At 44.2% G+C, this 24,597-nt stretch overlaps 1 protein-coding gene across 2 annotated transcripts in view; it reads left to right on the forward strand.

Moving 5' to 3' along the window:
• Nucleotides 1-24,597, forward strand: part of Pah (phenylalanine hydroxylase) — a 92,536-nt gene that overhangs the window by 5,385 nt on the left and 62,554 nt on the right. Inside the window, exon 2 of one of the 2 annotated variants that reach the window (XM_063262995.1) lies at nucleotides 22,201-22,354. In XM_063262995.1, the coding sequence (XP_063119065.1) occupies nucleotides 22,295-22,354 (60 nt within the window). In that variant the 5' untranslated portion in view covers nucleotides 22,201-22,294. Of the gene's footprint in view, nucleotides 1-22,200; nucleotides 22,355-24,597 lie in introns of those variants that run through there. The other variant, NM_012619.2, reaches the window with a different exon arrangement.

The following is a 24,597-nucleotide window of genomic DNA, read 5'->3' on the forward strand; positions in this document are numbered from 1 at the left end:
AACACTAACAATCTTGACGATATTAAATAGAGATATGCTGTGTGGTCTCCCATGAAAGAGGCTACAGCAGAACCACTCTCCCAGCATTCCACATCAGCTGTCTGCGGCTCCCGTGCCACCCAGTGGGTTGACTCTAACCAAGACCCCAGGGCTTTTCTTGACCAGGTCACTTGAACAAAGTCCCATTTATCTGGACATGAAGGAATAAGATATTTCGTAGAAGAACTGCATACCTTTGTCTGAAATGGGGTCGAGGCACACCCTTTGCCTATCTATCTGTCAGAGCTGTTATGAGAATGAAGTCAGAAGTCATTGATGAGTTTCCTTCGTAAACAGCCCTAGGCCTATCAGGACCTGCTTTTTCATTCTTCCAACTGGCAGGGCACAGGGAGTGTTCTGTCCTATGATGGGCGAGGGCAATACATTGGGCCATGATTGGTATTACCCAGAACACAGACATTCTGGGGAAAGGGAAATGTTTATCTTATCTTTAGACATAATAAGGGACGTAGTTCCTGCATTTGTGTTTTCCTTGTGCTATCCTTGAGCTGCACCATGCTTTAGCAATCTAAAGTTCTTGTCTACATTCAGTGTGGAGAGCCTGTAAAGGAAGAAGGATTTCCTAGGGAACCATTGGAAGTGTTTCCTAGATGACCAGAGACTGTGCCCTTAGTGTTTGGGAATGTTAAATTGCCCCCCCTCCCCTTCCCTCTCACTCTTTCCCCTCCCCCTCCCCTTTCCCCTCCTTCTCCCTGCCTCCTCCTTTCTCCTCTCCCTCTCCCTCTTCCCCTCCCTCTCCATCTTCCCTTCCCTCTCCCTCTCCCCCTCCCCCCTTTCTCTGATATAAGGTATTCCTGTGTAGCCCTGGCTGTCCTGGATGGAACTCCCTCTGTAACCCAGGCTGGCCTTGAACTCAGAGATCCTCCTGCCTCTGTTTCTCAAGTGCTGGGACTAAATGCATGGAGCCACTACCACCCAACTAAACTAGGTTTTCCATGGAAGAATATTTTAATAAAGTTATGTTTATAGTGGCTTTTAAATGAGGGGTAAAGAGTAAAAATATATATATGCAGTTAAGTCTTGGACTCTGACTTGGGTCACAACCTTTTTAGTGTAATCACCCAATTGGCAGAGTTTTGAATCCAAGAGCCCCAGGTGCTCAGAGATAAAGAGTGTCTACAGTTCCTGCCAAGCACAGCACAGGACCTCAATCCTGGAGGGTAAGCCGCCCTAAGCCCATGCTAGACCCAATCCCACTCAGGGGAAATCAAAAAGCACATCCCTAAATGATGGCACCCCCCTGCCAAGCACACCCTTGCCCAGGTAACTTTGGTGTGACCCTTAGGTGTGCTGCAGAGGTGGAGAGGGCCACTCTGGTGGACAGGAGAGCAGGAGTCTCACGTTCAGTCTGGTTCCGCAGCGTGGTCCTAACAGCCTGGCCTGCACCTGCGTCAAGAACTCCAGGCTTCTAATGAAGCTATTCATATGTCTTAAAAAGAAAAAAAAAGTTGGAGAAAACGAAACAAAACAAGCACAAAGTATATTTTATTGTGGCTTTTTGGATAAGGAGGGGAGGTGGTGGGGGGAGGGGGCAGTAATTTGCAGTCACCCTCACAGGAGCTTTTGAAGTTCTCCAAATAAGGAGAACTAATGCTAACTCTTTATTTTTTTTCTAAAGCCCCATTTACATTATGATTAAATACCTTCCTTGGATAAGCATAAAGAAAGTCGTTAATCTATATAGCTCTCCAAAGAATCAATACATTCTAAACTTTTGTAGGATTTGTTACACTCTATTTTCTTGTTACAGTAGGCCGGCCCAGCTCTGTCTAGGCACATGGGCCTTCTTCCCTCCCCCTCCCCACCTCCTCCAAGAATGAAAACAAAGCAAAGGTCTTTCACCGTAAACAAAACCAGCTGATTCTTCACAGAGAACCCCTGAATAGCTTGAGAAGAAGAAGAAGGAAGAAAAAAAAACTTACAATAAATGGTGCATTTTTTTTTCTCTGCTGGGTATAGTATTCAAGGATCAGGGCGATATTCAAACAGAGGTCCATTTTTTTGCTCAGCAAGAGAGTTTAGAAAAGAAGCGTGGGGTCCATTCAGAGCTTCCCCCTCACAATCACAGGGCTCTGTGAAACCTATCTTCCATGCCTTGTCAGAGTGTTTCTGGGGACCAATTAGCGCTTTGTTGCACGGCTTCTTTGCTGAATCTTTGAGCAGCAGGAAAAAGCGCTCTTGAGTCTCCCCTTATTTTGACCATTTCAGTCATTACTCAGTGTAATAATTAATATGACAACTGGACGCTCCAGTTTGTATAGAAACACCTCAGCGACAGGAGCGAGTTTGCAGTGGGTGGTAATGAGCCGCACATCGGCTCCAGAAGCCACACACACAAAAAGGGAATGAATGGAGACAGAGAAAGAGAAGGAGTAAAGATAAAATAGTTGGCACAACGCAGAGGGGCATAAAACAGACTGGAACGGGGAGAGGGAGGAGGAACCGGGACAATTAGAAGGGGAGGGGTAAACACCCTGCGGAGGTTAACTTATTTTGAAACTGTTTTGTGAATAGAACCGCGGACAGGAGTGGCCAGATTTCAGTCCATCGCCCTCCCCCCGCCCCCATCTCCAGCTCCTTTATGGACCATCTTGGAACAAGGCGGGTGGAGGCAGAGTGCGGACAGGGACTGCTGCAATCTTTAGATTGTTCTCAGACTCCTGGAAAGCTCACAAGCTGGCTACCATGCTCAAACCCTGGCGGCTCACTCATTTGGTGTTCAAGCAAAAGCCAGGTTACCTCCGAGGGACCAGAGCTATCCTACTGTCCCGGGACGAATTTAGGGGGAAAGATATTTCAGACACACATCAACTCTGTACAGACTACTGCTGCAGGGCTCCGGAGCAAGCTGGGAGCTCTCGGGTAGTGGCACAGCTAACTGAGTCCCAGTCTTGTGCTCTGCGCCCCCCCACCGGGCTGTGGCCCCATGGGATGACATAATAAATAATTAGAGCATTTAAGTGTGTTGGCCGCAGCAGCTCATGCTAATGAGGCAGATACGGAATTTAGCACTAAGCCCAAGTGACAGTTTACATATATGACAAAATGCAACTGAAGAAAACTCCCCATACCCAAACCCTGCTCCCCCAACCCCACCTTCCTTCTGGAGTTTGTGCCTCCAAACTTTTTCCTTAATTTTGATTTCTTGTATGCACGTGCCTCCCTCAGCCATACACTCATCATTCCTTTCATCCAGGTGGGCCTCCTTGCCAAGCCACCCCATTCTCTGCCTGCCTTAGACCTCTGAACGTTTGCTCCCAGCCACACTGCCCAGTCAGATCACCTATGTGATGCCTTGTTTTCAATACAGTATGGAACGAACCTGAGCTCATGCCCCGAGGGTAGGACTTGAAAGCTCAGGGAATTCGGGGTTTCTGTAAGCATACAGATGCCTCCAGGTTCGAGGGACCAGGGGAGCCTTCTGGGGGCACCTGGCCCTCAGGAGTTCCTGAACTGTTCCAACAGCCTCCTGAAAACCAGGAGAGTTTACCCAAGTGTCTGAGGTCAGTCGTGTGTCCCCATTGTGTGGCCACGTGTCCTGTGTCCATCAGCACCTCCCCAAAGTCCAGACTCAGACTGACTCCTTGTGGTGTGCCCTGGGACTTCTGTGGTGTGGCCTGGGACTTCCGTGGCTTATTAACGGATCAGAGGTCAGGGAAAGCTCTCTCCACATCAGGCAAACCTGAATGCTGGCCCCGAGGGCCTAAGGGAAACTTTACTGGTAAGTAACAGGTTTCAGAGGAAGCAGAAGCAGGCTTGTCACAGCAATCTTGACGGTCTTGTTTTTCTAGGTCACTCTTCCATAGGCCCATCTATAGCACAAGCCAGAGACAGAAACCAGTCTCCTCTCTCTCTCTCTCTCTCTCTCTCTCTCTCTCTCTCTCTCTCTCTCTCTCTCTCCCCCCCCTCTGTGTGTGTGTGTGTGTGTGTGTGTGTGTGCGCGCGCGCGCGCGCGCGCGCGCGCATGCGCGTGTGCGCAGTTGTATGCATGGGTCATGGGATAATTATTTTATTTTTTGTTTTTAATTTATTTACTTTACGTTCTGCTCACTGTCCCTCTCTCCCTGTCACCCTTCCCATAATCCTCCTCCATCTCCCCTCCCCTTCTCCTCCAGGTGGGTGTGGCCCTCTTGGCTATTCCCCCAACTCTGACACACTAAGTCTCTGCACCCATTAGGTCTCCATGCATCCTCTCCACTGAGGCCAGACAAGGCAGCCCAGCTAGAAGAACATACCCCATGGACAGGCAACAGCTGTGGGATAGCCCCTGCTCCAGTTGTTTGGGACCCACATGAAGATCAAACTGCACATCTGCTACCTATGTATGGGGAGGTCTAGGCCCAGCCCATGTATGCTCTTTGGGCTCTTTGGTTGGTGGTTCAGTTTCCAAGAGCCCCAAAGGCTCGGGTTAGTTGACTTGTTGATCTTCCTGTGGTATTTCTATCCTCATCCCTGCAATCTTTCCCAGGGGTCAATTTTTTAAAAATGATTTATTTATTATATATAAGTACACCATAGCTGTGTTCAGACACACCAGAAGAGGGCATCAGATTTCATTACGGATGCTTGTGAGCCACCATGGGGTTGCTGGGAATTGAACTCAGGACCTCTGGAAGAACAGTCAGTGCTCTTAACCACCGAGCCATCTCTCCAGCCCAGGGGGCAATTTTTAACATGGATATTTCATGTTCATGAAGCCCCGAACGGCAACAAAGGCAAGATTTAAGGGCATATGATTAATAAAATTCTGACATTGCCAAGATCACAGAACCCACAAGAGATGTGTGTTAAATATAGCACTCACACTGAAATACATAGCAAGAGGTTCACATTAGTCCTGTCAAGGGTTAGAAAATACTATTTAGTCCGAAAATCGATTAAGGCTGATATGATCATTGCTCTAGCACAGAACTGTGGCAAATTTGGAAGAAGGACAGCAGGTCATGATAGCTGCTTCCCGTGAAGTTGTAGTTGGAATAGTTGTTGTGGAAGGTAAGAAAGTCCACTAAGACACAGTGGGGTAAGAAGGACAGGCCCTGTTCACCCATCTTCCATTTATCTATAGACTCCACCCCCACATACCCGAATTACCCCCGCCCCCCCACACACAAGTAAAAATTTCAGGTAAAAGCAATGAGCTGGAAATGCATGCATCCTCATATCACCCAGAGTCTCTCTCTCTCTCACCTAAGCAGATGTTCTGACAGTGTAGAAAATACAAGCTGGACCACGCGACCCTCTAGTGACAGCCATGCTCCTCTTTGAACTCATAGTTTTTGCTAGTCTTTCCTCTAAAATAACCTTCAGGGGCAAACGACATCACCCCTCCCCCCTCCTTATGTGGGCAATGCTGGTGCTGAAATTATGGGTCCTGCTAGGCAGAAGGCCTTCTGGAATCAAATGATTAGTGCCAGGGACCAGGGCAAATGCCAGGTCTTTGGTGCATCTTGACTACCACGCAGTGGATTGAAACACCACTGCTCATGACAGCTTTGCTAGAGAAACGGAATGTTCACCTGTGACTCGAGACGTTTCTCATCCCGGGTTCGGGGGGACCTGGTAATTGATTTGTTTTCCTTTGTGGGACGTGTGGGTCGCTTGCCACCTGCTGGTTGTTTGTTGAACTGCATCAGGAACTGTGAAGAAGGGGGGAAACTAATGGAATTCATTCCTCATCATTCAGTTCAATTCTCTTAATTCTACTGTATACAATGCAGTTTAATCACAGAGCACCATGAGGTATGAGTCCCATTCATTATGATGTCCTCATTATGATATTTGAGATGATTCTCTCTCTCTCTCTCTCTCTCTCTCTCTCTCTCTCTCTCTCTCTCTCTCTGTGTTGTATATGTGCATACATGTGCGCATGTGCGTACACGTGTCTGGAAACCAGAGAATGATAGGTCAACACTGAAGATCTTCTTCCTCTGTCAGGTTCCACCTTATTTTTTTGACCCAGTCCCTCTCGTTGAGCCAGGAGATCACCCATTTGACCAGACTTTCTGGCCACTGAGCTCCAAGCACTCTCTCCTTTTTCTCCCACCACGACTGTGACTGGTTTTTATTTTATTTTTGCTTTTGCTGGTCTGAACTTGACTCCACATATTCGAGCTGCAAGAACTTCATGGACTGAGCGAGCCATTTTCCCAAACACTTGAGGTGTGCTTAGCATTAGGACTCTAAAGTGTCACCTCATGCCCTCCCAAATGTGACTGGACACATTTCCTATGTGCTTTCTCAACAAGCCACATTTCCTATGCCGAGGATGGAAACTGCCTCACCTGAAGCACGCCAAGTGGTTAGACAGGGACGATTAGTGTAGGCTGAATATTTTCTAATAAGATTTCTGTATTTGTCCTGTAAGACCAGGTGCCCTGATGATTTGAAGGCAGGAGAAGTGGGTAGATTATTATTATTATTATTATTATTATTATTATTATTATTATTACTATTACTATTATTATTGCTTTTCCTAATGGCTCCAGTAAGTGGTCAGAAATTGGACCCAGTGGAAAGGGCCAAGAGATAGCTTGCCCAGTGTCATGTCTTGCCTTCCTTTGCACTCCACTGAGTCCCCCAGTGGAGGCTATTTCTTGTCCTTGCTGTGACATCATCTTCAGGCCCCTCTCTATCCACATTCTCACTCTATCTCTTTCTAGCATCCACTAGTTTCTTCCCATTGGGTTCCTTTGCAACTCAATTCAGAAAAGCTTAATCAAAATTACTCTGTGGATTTATAACCACTAACCTTTCCTGGAAATGTCTTTAGAAAAGCCACGTCCACACTCTTCAGTGTCTCTTCCTTCATTCTGGGCATTTCCCTTTCTCTCTCTACTTTTATTATATTTTATTTTCATCATTTAAAACAAAATTTTAATCTTAAATTTATTTTGATCACATTCTTCCCCTCCCCCAGGTTCCAGATCTTTACCCCCCCTCTCTACCCACTGGACTTTAAGTGCTGTCTCACAGGCCCAATACAACAATAGAATCCCATCCCCCCAAACCAAGAACACAAATTACCCCCTGAAAGTTCCACCAAACTGTAACCAAATAAAACAGTGAAAAAAAACCTGTGGAGTCCTTTCTATGTTGGGCAACTCTGACTGAAAATGAGTCCTGTCTTGGAGTAGTTGATGTACCTAGTGTCACTATACATGGATTTTCTATCTTCCAGCAGGTATAAGTGACAGTTCAGTTGTGAACTTTTATCCCAGTGGCTAGGGCTTTCATTTCTTTCATGCTTTTAAAAATATAACAAAATAAACTATAGTAAGATAAAACAAAATCTATCAATTTAGAGTTGGACAGGACAAACCAACAGAAGGAAAAGATCCCAGAAGGAATGACAAACAGGGGTCCAGTCGTTCACCCACTCAGGAATCCCAGAAGGACGTTAAACAGGAAGCTGTAATACCAACTGGTGCAGACCTGTTCAGACTCTATGCATACTCCGTAGTCTCTGGGAGTTCATAAGAGCTTTGCCCATGGAGATTTAGAGCAGACGTTTTAATTGGTGGGTTGTGACCCTTTTGGAAATCGAATGACCCTGGTGCACGTCAGATCTTTTCGTTGCGATTCATAACTGTAGTAAAACTATAGTTATGAAGTAGCAACAATAGATACTTTTGTGATCGGGGGTCACCACAATATGAGGAACTGCATTAAAGGGATGTAGCATTAGGAAGACCTTGATTTAGAGGGTCTCATTTTCTTGGTGTCTTTTATCCCCTCTGGCTCTTATACTCTTTCTACCTCCTCTTGCAAGGGCTCCCTGAGCCCTGAGGGGAGAGATTTGTAAACAACCGTTAGCTGATTTGACTTAAGGCCTACTCATCGAGATAGCACCCATACCTCCAACATGGCTTGGGTGGTCCAGAATCTGAAACCAGACAGCCCTGGGACCTGGGGGAAAATCAATTACTACTATTTTTGTTTGTTTTAAGAAAACCATAGTGGTGAGATGACTCCTAATGATATTTTACTATTCTCACTGATAAGTGCTTTATTCAGGTATCATCAGAGAAGCTTCCTCCCACAGCAGATGGGAACAAATGCAGAGAACCACAGGCAGACATTAGCAGAGAGTGAGAGACCTCGGAGCACACAGCCTTAAAATACCATGTCTCCATCAAATCTCTTTCTCTTGATCCCATGTTTAAGCCTGCATCATAGATCTCTATATGAAACCAAAACTATGCTCACAAAACAAGGAAACAGCAGCAACAACAAAAATAGCTTTTGTTTCACCTAAAAAAAGAAAGGTTCTCATCCCTTGACTCTATGATGAGCTTCACCCCATTTATCTCTCACCCCTTCGCCAAAGGCCCTCAGCTTCATGGTTTATAGTTCTGGTTCTCAGAAGCACTCAAGACTGAGGCATTCGCCAATGACTTCATTTTGCTCAACAAGTCAGATGCTTCAAGCACCTGTTTAGCATAATGCGCTAGGTGATGCTGTTCTGTGATGTTTAATCTTAGTAGTCAACATAAATAATCTGAGATCAATAAAAAGGCAAGACCTTGGGCACTCCTGGGAGAAATTTTTTTTTTTTTGGTTCTTTTTTTCGGAGCTGGGGACCGAACCCAGGGCCTTGCGCTTCCTAGGCAAGCGCTCTACCACTGAGCTAAATCCCCAGCCCCGGGAGAAATTTTTATGAATCAGATTATTTGAAGTGAGAAGGACCTATCCTAAATGTTGGTGTCATTTTCCAGTGGCAGCCCACATGAAAGGAGACAAAAGGCAACTTTGTCTTCCTTCTCACTGGTGAGTTGATAGACGACAGACAGACAGACAGACAGACAGACAGACAGACAGACACACACACAGGCTCTTGTTGCTGTTTACCTTTGCTGACACTACATCCAGCTTCTTTGATATTCCATCACGGACTGAAGACCAGCAGCTCTTCACGAACCCTCTCTAATCTTTCAGGACTGTGTTGGAGTTGCTAACTTTGTGGTTTGAGAACTACCAGATCCTTGACCTCTCCAGTGTGAGGCATCCATTGTTGGACTCTCCAAGCCATACCGTGTAAGCCAATCTAATAAATCCCCATTTGCTACATATTCATTTTAACTATTCTGTTCCTCTAAATATGATGTAAGTCCAGTGAGACTATCAGTAAAAGGATACCCAGTCCCTTTGTTTCTCCTGAATTCTCTTCCTTGAGTTGCCATGGTTCTTATCCCCTTGACCATAATGAGAGAAAAATAAAATAAAAGAGTATATTTACATTTATTTATGTTTTATTATCAAGAATAAACCCCCACCCTTTCCATGCTGCCCAGGGACAGGTCTGCATGGCATTACTTTTTATTCCTGTAATTTAAAGGGAACTACTTTACACAATGTCTGGAGCCCTTGATGTCCTGGAGATCATGAAGGAGGATGTCCTCAGATTTCTTTCTGCAGGAACCCACTTAAGTGTCACCTCTTGACTTTCAGATGGACTAGTAGATCTACAAAAAGGGTGACTGATTCCAGAGCAGAGCACCAGCCACCCCTCACAGAGGCTTTTTATGTTAACCTGTCCACCATTGCTGTGTGTAATACAGACTCCCTATGCTACCTGGATATTGCCATCCCATGCAACAAGGGAGCTCACTCTGTGGGTCTGAAGTAGCGAATCCTGGCCTGGGAAGTACTCCTCATGCTCGGCACCATCTCCTGCGAGCACCCATAGGAGGTTGTGCCCGATCTCTGCTTCTCTAGAGACCTGGGAAGATTGAGGAAGAGCAGACTGATACTGAGAAGAGGAAGAATCTCATGGGAAATAGTTCGCGCCAGCTCCTGAGTTGAACTGTTGCTCGGCCAGAGGTGACTGGCCAGTCTGAGGGTGTGCAGGAACCCTCTGTACACGTTCAGTAGTTCTCTACTGAAGACTGGGGTGCCCAGTCAGCCAATGAGAACTGGTCAGTAGCTTCCATCGCACAGGTCACTGAGTGGGTTGGTGCCACTAATGAGTGGTCCTGGGCCGCTTTTCAGACACCCGAGCAAAGGGAAATAAGTGGAAGGAAAATACAGTTCCTAAACGCTAACCAAAAATAAACAAGAACACTCTTGGCAAAAATTCTTGCTAGGAATTTATAAAAAGTGCATGGTGCAGAACAGATTTCTCAAGAAAATCTGTAAAATCTGACAGTCGGATGCTTCATTTTTACACCTCAATGCCCAGCTTCATGCAACTGTCCATGAAGTGACTCAATGCACTAAACACACATGGAATGTATCCTTACCTCAACTTATCATCTGGCTCTGAGAGTATGTGCAGCCCCTGGGTGTGAGAAATGTAACCGGTGAGAAGTAATGTTCAGGAGCACATTGTACAGTGTCTTTACCACATAAGTAACTTTATGAGTATGAATGGTAATAAAATGTAATGAAGTATTAGTGAGTAAAAGGTTGTGTAGGCTTAGATTTTTAAAACCTACTTCTAATAAGGCTTCTCAAATGCTTAGATCCTCCTTCTACCTCTTTGTTCAAACATAGGGGAGAAAAGGTGGTAAATAGGACAAGGGGATGTGGACCTGTTTAGAAGTAGTCTTTGGGGCATCATCAATCTCCATGGTCATGATAGTAGCAGCTCAATTCAGTAGTGTCAGGATGCCAAACATGAATCAGCAGCAGTGGCATGATCCAGCAGAAACAGCCAGGCCTCCACCTAATTGGCACAAGTCATTAGGAGGGACCAGGACCAACCGAGACACCAGAAGTTCTCTGCCACCCCTTTCCCAACAAAGTAAAGATCAGCAAAGATGAAGACATGAGGTCAATGAAGCATTGAGTCCTAGTTATACTCTCTCCAAACATCATGTGTCCTCCCATGGGTCTTGCCTCAGCAAAACACCATGTGAGTATGTATCACCTGACATATCCAGAAACTTCCACTACGGGATTGAGTCTCATATTTTTGATATACATACTTTACTCAGTTGTGAGTTTGTGTAATTAATCTTTAAGTTACAATGATATTTAGCATCACGGTTACCAAATGCTTGAAAAGTCAGCTCTCAAAAGCCTGGATAAGCTTGCCCTAGGGGGCCACTGATTATGGTACATCAGTTGTATGAACGTATCTTGTTCATCTGACCTCAGCTTACACCTTTCTCTCCTCCTCTGGGTACACATAGCTTTCGGTCTACTCCTGGATGTTCCTTAGAACTGTCCCATTTAACTCTACCCTATAGATTTTGTATACAGGGTTTCTTTCTATTAGGAACTCCCTCTATCTCCAAATCTACTTATTTTGTAGCCTTCTTCTGACTCAGTTCTCAACACAGAGTCTCTATGTTCAATAAGTCCCCTATCATTTTAACCAGCCTTCCTTGAAACCTCTCTTATGATATAGCTCTTCATAAAACTTACTTTCTCCTTGGTCATACTCTGTTCTGGGCTTACTTTGCTTCTCTGCTTTTCTTTCTAGTTTTCATGTTTACCATTTATGTTCCTCCTAGACTGTGAAATTAACAGGAATGAGTTCTCACCATCTCTGTCTAGAACAGTGCTTGGTAAATATGTATCCAACAAACACTTACTGAGTACTCGAGTGGACAGGCGACCATACCCAGTGATCTCATTCTGACGCTGCCCAGACAGGATGCTGATGAGAAGGCTCCAGAAGCTGTGCTACAGCCACGACGAATATCTTCTTTTCATTTAATAGACCTTTAATCAGAGGCACTTGATTTGCTAATTGATTTCATTATAAGCCAACAATGCCTAAGTTCTGCTGAGAATTCCCAGAATAGCTAGCCCTAAATATTATTCTGACAAAGGAGCATGACTTCATATCTTAATCACATTTTGTGTGCGGGGGTATTAGTCAGTAATGACATACAGATTTCTGGGCTGTCTATGTGGGGAAGAAGATTAAAAGGAAAGACATGAGAGAAACAGAATTCTGTAAGAGGTGACTACAGGGAGGGGATTTCCTAAGATTTAGAGTGTGTCCTTTAAGTCCCTGTGAAGAAAGAGCAGTTCTCCTAACAGTAAATCTACCTTGTGTGTCTTTCCCTTGTCTCTCATCTTGGTAGAGTTAGATGTAGCTGTGAAAAAAAAAACCCTTCAAAACCTTGGGTTTAAATAAAATAGAAGTTCATTTTTCTTTTCTACAAATGCTAGTTAGTCAACTACCCCTTCTCTCTTGACCCCATTCTTTCTGCTTTGAAAAGTATGGATGGTTGACTTGTTGTGGCTGGCGTTCTTTTGCTAATTGTGTTACTTGCCCCCCACCCTCCTAAAGAAACCACACAAACCTGTTTGCAGTGCCCTGTAAGCAGGCTAAAGGAAGCCTGCCCCCAGCTGGCTTTGACTGGCAATAAAGAATTGCCATACAGCCAGTGGCTGGGCAAAGGGAGACGGGGCGGGACCCTTAGAGTTGCTCAGGCTAAGATTCGAGAGGAGGAAAGGGGACCCGGGACACAATGATGGAACAGATTTAAAGATGCAGAGGGGAGATCATTTCAAATGGAGGAGTAAAGGAAAAGTGGTCCTGGAAGGGCTTCCCTGAAGTGTCTTGGGCAGCAAAGACCAATGGGCTTCACAGAAGGTAACAGGGCAGCAACATTAAGAGTAGATTTAGAAGGTGTTGAGCCATAAGTACTGGAGGGAAGGGCACGCTAGCAGTAGGAGGCTTGGAAGTGCCCAGCCACTGAGCTAGTAAAGCATGTTAAAAGAGAGAGAGAGAGAGAGAGAGAGAGAGAGAGAGAGAGAGAGAGAGAGAGAGAGAGAGAGCTAGCTGCTGGGAGCCAAATCGGTGTAGCAAAAATCGCACTACATGACGCTCCTAAATTTATCTCGAAATCCAACATGGCAATAGCAGGGTTTCCACATTGGAACCCTCAAGGGAAAAAAAATGGAAGGAGAAGGGCGTACTTTCCTAAAAGCACTTCCTAGGAGTCATTCAGATTTCCTCCTCGCTTTTCTTGGGTCACACATTTGATTTGTAGCTATAAGGAGGTCTGAGAATTGCACCTTTTATTCTACAAAGAATTTCAGGTACAGCCCACACCCTAGCTACTGTTTTTATAAGTGAGAAGAATAGAGCTGTACCTCGTAGGTGTGTGCACTGTAGCTCCCTTCCTTCCCATCAGCCATCTCTGTAGATCCTGAAAGCGGGCTGGTCATTTAGCCATAAAGTGGGCCGGTGGGGAAACAAATGGACTCAGTTTGCTACTGACAACGTAAGAGATGATATGACTCTCGTTGGTTCCTCTCATCAGTTTGGAATACCTTCAGGTAGGATCCACACCTAGAATTTTCTGGAGTGGGAATTGAGGGCAACTTCTTTTTTTTTTTTAAGAAGTTTATTTATTATATATGAGGACACTGTAGCTGTCTTCAGACACACCAGAAGAGGACATCAGATCTCATTACAGATGGTTGTGAGCCACCATGTGGATGCTGGGAATTGAACTTAGGACCTCTGGAAGAGTAGTCAGTGCTCTTAACTGCTGAGCCATCCCTTGAGGGCAACTTCTTAAAGATCCTTTCCAAAGACAGGAATGATTTTTAATTCCAGAATAAAGCGAGTTTTTTTCTTTTTCTTTTTTCTTTTTCTTTCTTTTTGGAAGAAGAGGGAGACATTAATATCACGGAATATCTTCAGAACTGGAGATGCTTTCTATTCTTATTATACTGACCTCAAATACTTTTTACCCAAAGGGAGAAACAATTGTCAGGGCACTAGTGAAACACTGTATCAGAGAAATAGAGTCTAGATTTTTAAAAAGAAGAAGAAACAAAAGATGATTTAGTAAAAATAAAAAAAAGCAGCGGAATGGTTCTTGAGTGTACCCTGGCAGTCTCGCTCCCTTGCTAGTTTTGGCTCCAGCCCGTCATTGGAACTATGGCTAATTCATCTCAGATTAGTATCTCTCCCTGCGGCTCTCTGCTAGCCTCTAACTCTCTGGTTCCAGCCACCTGGTAAAATCAAGACTCAACAAACTGTTGCCCAACATCAGATTTACATGTTAAATTCTCAATCCACAATACATCTACACAACAAACTTACAATCAGTTGATAAGGATATAAACCGCCCACCTAGATAGGATATGATCTGCCCATCTAGACAACACAAAATCCTGTACACACCCATCCTTTAAGAATAGTCATAACGACCTGTAAATGTGTGGAGAGGAATCTTAACATCTGCCTCCATGTTCTCTCAGCTGCCTCTTCCTTGCTCAGGCCTCCTCTGCCTCTCAAACTTTTCTCCCGCCCATTCTTCCTTCTCATCCAATGACAGGCCTTGCTCTATCCTGTACCTGTGTTTACCTGCATAATGAGATTAACCTACAAAAAGAAAAGAAAAAGAAAACTCTAGATGACAGTGTAATATCATACCACAAAAGTTAGGACCTCTCTACTGTCTAACACTCCTGTGATTAGAGAGAGCACAGACCTTAGGAGAGAAGCCAATATGGTTGATTATTCTGCTAAGTGGTTATAGTATTCCCCCCATAACATTTTTATTGATTCTCTGCAAGTTTCATATCTTCCACCTGATCAAAATCCTTCCTATTCCTTCCATGTCCCCACCTCCAAGTAACACCCACAAAAGAAGTAAAGGATAAAAATAAAATTTTAAAGGAAGGGAAAAAGAAGGTCCACTTTTTTTTATCTAAATACTTGCTGGAGCATTCTTAGTGGTCAAATCCTTAGTGGCCTGCTCCATAAAGAGAGCTGAGTCCTTTCCCTCCCACACCTGTGCCAGAAGCCATTGACTGTGGAGAGCTACTCTTTGGCATCTCGGTCACATTTTTTAAAAGTTCTCTTCAGTGGCTTCCTGTCTAGGCTGTTACTTTTGGGTGGTGTGGGAAGGCTGGAGGAGGGGAGGGGTTGTCACAGAAGCCTTCCATGGCTCCCCTCAATTGTGTGTCTGTAGTCATTGATATCATGGCAAAAGAAGCCTCCTGGATCTGCACAGTCAGTGGGAGCATGGACCGTGGGCCTCCGCTCAGTGTCTAGTGAGAGCACAGACCATGAACATGGCCCTATGCTGCAGTACAACCATGGACCCAGACAGGGTCCTTTGGGGCTGCCTGGACTACAGACATCAACATGGCCTCAAGGTGGCAGTGCAGCTCACTCACATCAGCATGGCCTACAGACATCCACATGGCTTCAGGTTGCATCACAGACCATGGGCATCTGCATGGCCTTCGGTGGTAGCATGGGCCATGGACATCAACATAGACATTGGCTGCAGTAGGACCACAGACCCAGATATGTCTTCTGGTGACAGCATGGGCCAAGACATCACCATGGCCTCAGGTGGCAGCCCAGGTCCATGGTGGAAGCATGGTCCATGGACACCACGGATATTGGCATGGCTTAAGGCAATAGCATAGACCACAGGTATCTGCATGACTTTGGTGGTAACACTGGTCACAGACATCAACACAGACCCCAGCTGTGGTAGGTCCTGGAATTCCTACAGCATGGCTTATGGACATTGACATGGCCTCCGTGGATATAGTCTTAAAATAGCTCTGAAGGATTTACTGCTATTCCCATAAATCAGAGCGTCATTCAATCCAACCCAGAGAAGTTTCTCCTTTCAGTAGATGACAACTCACAGATCCCCCAGTGGGTCAGTGGGCAGAGAATAAGAGGATGTCAAGTGCTTAGTCCTAAATGAGACATCCACATCAACCCCTTTGCCCTAACACTTATGAAAGATTGAGTGGAAATTGGTGAAGCCCAGAGATGCTAGGCCCTATTCTGAAGACTAACAGAGCAACACACACTTGACTGGTGGGGGAAAGCATCTCCAAGAAGGGTTAGGAGAGTGAAGAGGATGTTTGTTAAAGGAGCTAGGGGTGGTGAATATGGAATACATAGAAGGAAAGGCTTTGAAAATTGCTAAATATTGTTAAAGAAAAAGGAAAGCATCTAATGGAATTTCTTTTTATGGAATTTCTTTTCTGCTACAGTGGATCTAGATATGGAAGTGGGTGTTGGGTAGGTCTTTAACCTGACAGATATTTTTTTAAAGAACTTATTTATTTTTCAATAAACTGAAAATAAATTATATTTGTAGAAACAAGGATATAGCTCAGTGGTAGAACATTTATCTAGCATGTGCAAGATTCAAAGTTTAATCCCCAGCACCACAAGTATTATGTTTAAATATATGAAAGCATTGCTTGAAATAAATGATATCATCATTTAAACTCATAATGCATGAAAAATGATGGGAATTGTTAATTGATAGACCTTCAATTGAATACACTTGATTTACTAATTGATCTCATTATGAGGTAATGTAATGTATAAGTTCTAAAAATTCCAAGAATTATCAATGTAGGATATAAGAGTTATGAAATTCTTGTGGATGGCTAAAGGCTACATGTTGACCTATGTAACATTTGTTTCGGTCCCATGCAATAAATTTATAAAGGCTTTGAATGGCTTACATTCATCCTACAGGGACTGACTGTGGTAAGTAGGGAGCTTGCTCAGGTGTGAGGAGAAGTTATATCATATGCTGTTCATCCAAGTGTGCAGCACACACATGGTACTTATGTATTAGGAATCTAGGCAAGGTTCTTCCCAGAATTCCTCTGGTGTCCTTTCCATCAGTCTGAGGGTGAGGCAGAGAGGCAAGATGCCATGAGGTCTGACATTCACACAGGTGGTATTGTTTCTGAAGGGAACTGACCTTGTGAAGACAGCAGGCTTGTCCCAAACCATGGAAATGGCCTCTTTCTGTGAAACATGGTTAAGCAGACAGCTCAGATTTACTCAACTGATGACTGGTCTTTCCTTGAGTTTGAACTTACTGATATTTATCACTAGTGTTACATTCCAGCTCATGTGGTGTTAGTATAGGTTTAGGGAAGAGTATTGCATTTTCCCTTTAGACAATAAATTGGTAGAAGCTAATTGGAGATAAAGAGAAAAGCTGAGAGTAACCCAAGTACCTGAAATTTAAATAATACACTCTTTAAAAACTCTTAGGTTGGGCTTGAGAGATGGCTCAGCGGTTAAGAGCACCCGACTACTCTTCCAGAGGTCCTGAGTTCAGTTCCCAGCAACCACATGGTGGCTCACAACCATCTGTAAAGAGATCCGATGCCCTTTTCTGGTGTGTCTGAAGACAGCTACAGTGTACTTATATATAATAAATGAATAAATCTAAAAAAAACTTAGGTTATTGAGAAGATTATATTCAAAACCTCAGGCTGAACAATAGTAAGGCAAATAAATGGAAACCAACTAAAATAGTACTTAGACTTATTTCATTTTGAATCTATTTCTTAGGAAACACAGATGACTGAAAACAAATAATTGTTCAACCCAAGAAGTTGGGAAAAGACCAATAAAGCACACTCAAACAAGGAAATAGTAAGGACAAGTAGAGGACAATCAGTGAAAGAGAGAATATCACAGAGACCGGTGTTATGAAATGCCAACTCTTCATGGACAAGTACCAGGAAAGATGAGAGAAGGTATGAATAAATAAAGCCCAGTACAGGGGAGATAGATCAGTCTGAAAAGTGCTTGCTGTGCAAGCAGGAAGAGAAAAGTTTGATCCTCAGAATCCATTCAAGAAGACAGACAGAGTGACAGATGGCCTGTTTGCAATCCCAGTAAAAAACAGGAGGATCCCTAGGGTTTGCTAGCCAACCAACCCAGCTTAATCAGAGAGTCTTGGGATCAAACGACGGGTAAATGTCACCTGAGAAGGAAGACACGCCAGGCCACACTCTATATACACATGTGCACAACATACACACATAGTCTGTACCCCAACAAAGCAACAAATAAAATATAGAAAAAAAGATGGAAATACTTATAGGTAGGAAATTAATGTTATGAATAGTAATATATTTGTTTCAGGGAGTCCTTGAGAAGCTGTATTAGTTTCTGGGAAAATATAAAACTGAATGAAATAGATTACAAGAATGACGTAATAACTGTTGAAGAACCTGACTGTAACCTTGAACTTTCCCCTGAACACCCTCACTCCCTTATTTCAGGCCTAGAATATATAAAAAGGCCACCAAATCCTCAAGAAACAAATAACTTCTATCTTCTGTTGATGAGACTCCAAATTATAAAAGCACAGAAAGCTGTGCTAGGTCTTACGTAAAGCAGTTATCATTGTTATTTCAACATGAGTTGATGTCTAAGTAAGGAGATGACAGTTCCTCTTTCCCCATAAACATCAGCAGAAAGATCCTATATGAACTATGAACTAATGGACCTGTGAGATGGCTCAGTGGGTAAAGGGAAGGCTCTTGCCACCAAGCCTGATGACTTGAGGACGTCCTCTGCATCCCACATGGTGGAATGAAAACATTGACTAAGCAAATTGTACATCCACTGACCTCTACACACGTGGCATGGAAGGCTCAAAATCACACAGGTACACAAATAGATGCATAAATAAATGCAATACAATTAAAATATATGAATAAGCCATATGCAATAAAGCCTTAAAGTCATTAAACCATGAACAAGGGTTACATTAGAATAAAACAATTTAACGTCTGAAAAAAAATCTGTGCCTATAATCTTGACATGTTGTTGTCTTGTTAATGGTTAGCCACATTAACAGACTAAACAGAATAGATCCCATACTTAGCAAATTCTAAACATCGGCTGTCCAACTCAACGCCTAATGTTGAAGACAAATGAATGTCTCGTTACTGTCAGGAGGATTTTGCAAAGTCAAGAAAGGTTACAACATCAAAAGCCCACACTGAACAGCAATAATGGTGGTTACACACAGAGAACCTTTTACCCCAAACCAGATCATCAGAGAACTAAGTCCACATCCCAGGACAGCCTTATGTTTTCAAAGCAGAACCTGAACTCATAATACATGTGCATGCTATAATACATCTATAGACCATCACATATCAGGAAAAGACACTCCCATATACACATGTGTACATGTCATCCAACAGAGCAGTGAAGGTACCAGGGACATCACTCTGTGTTGAGTAATCAAGGTAAGAGAGAAAGGAACAAATCAGGCAAGAAAAGTGACTCGTAGGTTTTGGTTATGTGCCATGATCATGGATTATGATTAACTCAGCCCTGTGTGCGTGGAGTTAAGTAGAAAGAGGCCGATAAGCTAGCGAAGGTTGGGAAATGTTCAACTTTTAAGTCAGTTAAGTCAGCGCTAAGGTTGCCAAGTACAGAGCTAGCCGCTCATCCGGCTACCGGGTGCTGACTTCCACACACCTGCCCTGCCCCCGTGGTCTACAGAACACCTTCGTCGACACTTCTAGATCTGCGCCTTTTCCCCTGCTTTTTCTCAGTGTTCCCCACTGCCCCTGTTAGCTCCAGCATGAATTCTACCCAGTCATCCACAGTGTGTGCTTCCCCAGCAACCTCCTGTGAGCTCAAGTTTTGCGTTGGTCCATAGATAAATGTGACCCACAGTTTTGCCTAAGTCAGTTTTATTTACGTGTCTGTTTACTTTTGGAGACATGTTTTCACATAGCTCAAGCTGGGTTTGAAGTTACTTCAAAGCCAAGGACAGTCTCCAGTTCCTGACTTTCCTGCTCACACTGTCACATTGCTGAGATTACAGGCATGTGCCACCAAACCAAGTTTTCTGAGGTGCCGGGGATCAAACCTAGGACTTCCAGCTTGCTAGGCAGCTAGACTAACGGCTAAGCCACATCTCAGCCCAAAACACTTTCCCTGTATTTATTTATTTTTTTTAAGAAACTGTTCATATTCTTCTTGCCAGGACAGCAGGGAAGTACACTGCTTTTATTCACCCTAGACTTGGGGCAACTTTTAAAATGTGAAATAGGATTTAGAATTCATTTTTTAAAAAAGATTAATTAATTAATTAATTTTAAGTATATAAGTATCTGTCTTCATGCATACCCAAGAATCGGATCCCATTACAGATGATTGTGAGTCACCGTGCAGTTCTGGGATTTGAACTCAGTACCTCTGGAAGAGCAGCCAGTGTTCTTAACTTGTGACCCATCTCTCCAGCACTAGAATTCTACTTTTAACTATGTTCAGAGAAAGGAGAAGGGTCGTCACTTTGTTTTCCAAAAAAACAAAAAGCCATGTGCTTATTTCAAAAAAAGAGAGAAAGGATATTTAAGAGCCAAGGCTTCGGGTTTGAATCAGACATCGTTTGGATTCTAGCTGTGGATTTAAATGCCTTGGGCAGCCATTGCTTTGTCTATTCAGAGTAGAGGCATTGCCTGCAAGATGGGTGACAGGAAGAAATGAAATCTGGCATAGGAGGAGCTTGGCTTGGTGCTTAGCACACGGTGTGCATGCAGGTAAGGCCATCACCACTGTCATCTTCTTCAGTCATTGCGTCACTTTCATGCTGTCGGCTCTTTTGATGGCATTGCCCTCTGTAGTATACAGACAATGATAACGGATGGAGAGGCACTTCTAAGGCAGTCCCAAGCTGATGGAGCACATCCTGTTTCACATCTACAACCTACAGATCAGTAGTTCTCAACCTCCCTAACACAGCAACCCTTTAATACAGCGCCTCATACTGTGGTGACCCTCAACCATAGAACTATTTCATTACTACTTCATAACTGTAATCTGCTACTGTTACGAATTGCAATGTAAATGCTTTTGGAACTAGGGGTTTGACAAAGGGCTTGTGACTCATGGGTGGGGGCTGTTACTCAGCAGGAATACTGGCCTTTTGGCCAGAAATAATTCTTACAGCATTGATACTCTTGGAATTCGGGAGAAAGTCAGTTGCATTATGGAGGTTCATGAAATTCTAAACAATGGCCCTAGACCTACATTTTAGAAACAAAGACACTGGGGTCTGGGTGGGGGTGGCTGTCCATCCGACGAGGGACTAATCTACTTGCTTTGAACCTCCAACTTGAAATGTTGTTTTTCTCTTTTGGCAGATACTCGCTTATTAGGTCAAAGAATTGTGGGAGGTGATGGGGTGGACTCCTAGCCCCTTCTATTATTGGCCTGTTTCCTCACAGCCCATTAACTTTGCCCGGGTAAATATTAAGCAGGCTTTGAGTCCCTCAATGCCCCCGACTTCTCAGTCTTTCTGGAAATGATCCTCCCACGTTTTTATACTCCGTTTTCCCCGCTAGCAATGAATATCTGTCCTCAGTTTCCTTCTCTGAAAAATGGGGGTCTGACATGCTACCTTCATGTTCACTGGAAGCCACTCCCCAGTACCTAACACTCAGCTCGTTCCTGTCTCTATTCGCCCCTCCCCCCCCGAGGTTTAGCCTTATCTGAACTTGCTCATTTCCTCTGACCACCAGAACGGTGCAGTGCTGACCAGAGGGTCGTTTGCTCCTGCTGTAGCCCCAGTGTCGAGGACCCCACCTCACACAGAGAGCAAATGCTCAGTGTCTGTCTGTCTGTCGTCTGGTTTCTTGAGACAGACATTTAAGCATTAGTTTCCATTTATGCGGTGTAAATGGCAAGAATTGTCCCAACTAGAATACACAGAGCATCACCTCAGCCTCGTTTGATTCATGCACTTGATGTATATTAGTGAGGTGGCCATCTGTCCTCTTTGCAGTCACAGCTATCAAACAAGCACCTAGAGAACTGGCTGCATTCCAGCCTTGATACCTCCTGGCTTTTGCTCATTCTCAGCCTCACAGGGTCATTTGGTGTGGCTTCCTAAAGCAAAGCATGGCAAGGGAATGGACTTGTTTGATGGTTTATAGAAGGTGAGTGGAGGGTGGAGAGCATTTAAATTATGATCCTGGCTCTATTTCTGTGTTTGCAGGGAACATCATCCATAATTATTATCTATTATTATTATTATTATTATTATTATTATTATTATTATTATTATTGTGGGAGGTGATGGAGTGGACTCTCTAGTTATAGAGAATATATACTCCAGGTACTCTAATGTCTCAGCACTGCCAAACCTGCCTGAGCTTCAGGATGTAGGTGTTCTGGGCTCTCTGCCTTCTACTCCTGCCCAGGGCACTCCGCCAAAGGAGTCCTACTGTGGCTGCCACCCCTACCACAACACTTCCCCCTTGGGCCAGCCCAGGACTGGTGACCTGGAGTTGGGCATGGGCTATTATTCATCTCCGTCCACTGCTACGTCAGGGCAACACCCACTGAAGAGTGACCTTGTAGACTGCAGTAGGAGACACCCTTTGAAACCTCTCCTCTCCTCTGTCCAGAGAGACAAGTTAAAACCATCAGCCCTCCCATCCTGAGTGCCTACCTTTCCCAACCCCGCTGCTAAGCTAGACACCTCACTCACTGAGAGCCAGCATGGCAGCTGTTGTCCTGGAGAATGGAGTCCTGAGCAGAAAACTCTCAGACTTTGGGCAGGTAAGCCTGGTGGGCTTCCACTGCTAGGAGAGAACTATTTTTAATAGATCTTCAGTGGAGATGTATACAAGGGGGTTGTGACCACACATACAAATGTGCATGTCGTCTGTAGGCCCCAGATCACCAGTATTGACCCTAGAACACCCTTGACAGAGCGTATTGCTTGTAAATGTGATATGTGATTATTTCCAGAGATAGCAGAAGGCATTGGCATTCACTCATGGCTAAAGAGAACAGTCAGTGTTTATTGCTGAATGGATTGTTCAGTGATCAAAGTTCCTCAGTCTCTGATTCCTCATTCTTTTCTCTGCGTGGTTTCTTCCTAGACAGTTTTGGAGAACTTCTGCTTGTATGTCAATCTACATGCCTGTTAGAATCAAATAAGGTATAGCTTCCAAGCCAACAAAAATACACCATGAAAGAGATTTGCTCTAGGGCCCAGGGTTGGCTAGGTAAACCTTGAACTCAGATCCACCAAGGTCTACACCACTTCACAAACTTCTCTGAGCTTCCTTCTAAGCTAAAGTTCTTCATGCTTTGAAAAGAAGGAGCTGTTGTGTCCATCAAGTGTGTCAGTGGGAAACAGAGTAATGGTATTGAGAAAGCTGAACAAGGGTTCTGGCCCAGGCTTTGTTACACATTGGGTGGTTTGCCTAAAACAAGCCAATTTGACCTCGTTGAATCTGCGCCTTCATTTTCAAAACAGTAACATCCCCCACCCCCTCAGAGCTTTCCTGAGGACTGAATGGTCTGTTCTAGGTAAGTCATACAGAGCGGTGACTGCTGCCAATGGCAACATGTATTCAGAGTGAAATGACATGGTTTGGTTCCTGGAAAGAAGTGGATGCCTGTTCAGGGGCAGACCAGGGCAGTGTCACTAATAACAGCAATATAGACTCATGTTACACCATAAATGTGAATTTGCAGGCAATTGCGGGGAAAAGGTACTATTTATGTATATATTTATTATTAGTGGTTTTTGAAATTGTCCATGGTTAAAATTAATTAACAGTGATTTTGATGATGAAGGACACAGGATAAAACCTGTTGGGATAGGATCATTGTAGAGCACCCAGAGCTAGATGCCTGTAATGGTAGAGGGCATAACAGAAACAGACCTGGGTCTTAAGAATCATTTCTGGAGAAGATGGCACTGCACTGAGTGGTTGCCAGACACACAGGAGAGGGCTGCTGGAGGGGTCCCACTGGATTTCTATTAAAAGTATCTTCAACTCCAAACTGCCCTAGTCTGAGGTGGCACGGGTTAACACGTATCAAGAGTGCCATCCTTTTTTTGGAGGTCAGCAAGACAATAATGAATTAGAAACCGGGCATTCATTCCTTTGTTGTTTCAAGGAAACCAGAAAGGACTGAGGACTCCGTGTTCTCTGCTGTCAAAAAGAGACTGAAATCGGGCTCATCGGTGCATATTTGGCAGGCTTTAGAAGAGAAAGGCAGTACGAAAACAGGCCATGGGTCATGGGTAGCATGCATAGTCTAAAGGCCCAGTTCAAATACTCACTTCAATGCTAGTTGTGGAATTAAGGGCCAGGTGTGTGTGTGTGTGTGTGTGTGTGTGTGTGTGTGTGTGTGTGTGTGTGTGCGTGCGCGCGCGTGTGTGTAAGAGAGAGAGACAGAGAGACACAGAGACAGAGAGACACAGAGAGAGACAGAGAGACAGAGAGACACAGAGAGAGACAGACAGAGACAGAGAGAGACAGAGAGAGACAGGGAGAGAGAGGGGGAAGGAGGGGGAGGGAGGGGGAGGAGAAAGAGAGAGAGTGGGGGGACTCAGGTGCATGTAGTTGTACAAATGTATATTTGGACAACTTTCAGAGTCATTTCATTGGCACTTTCTGTCATACTTAGGGAGCTCCAGGGATCCGTCTGGCTCCATCTGTCAAGTCTTGGGATTAAAATCACATATCTGGGTTATCTCTATAGCCCAGTTCCTTAGCTCTCTAAGGCTGAATCTTGCCACCAATAAAAAAGGGAACTTAGTACACAATAAAACCCATTTCCTCGACTGCTTTCAAAGTTAAACAAGATTGTCCAAATCAAGTCCTGGACCTTGACTAAAGTTAAAATCTTAAAAAAAAAATGCAGTGGTTCTCTTTCAAAGTATTTATTTATGTGTATGTGTACGCTCCTGAGTGTGTGCAAGCTGGAGCCCATAGAGGTCAATGGAGGCTCTAGACCCCCCCGGATCCTAGGAACTGGAGTTACAGATGGTTGTTAGCCAC

Source organism: Rattus norvegicus, chromosome 7 (genome assembly GCF_036323735.1).
Source record: "Rattus norvegicus strain BN/NHsdMcwi chromosome 7, GRCr8, whole genome shotgun sequence".
Classification (NCBI taxonomy): domain Eukaryota; kingdom Metazoa; phylum Chordata; class Mammalia; order Rodentia; family Muridae; genus Rattus; species Rattus norvegicus.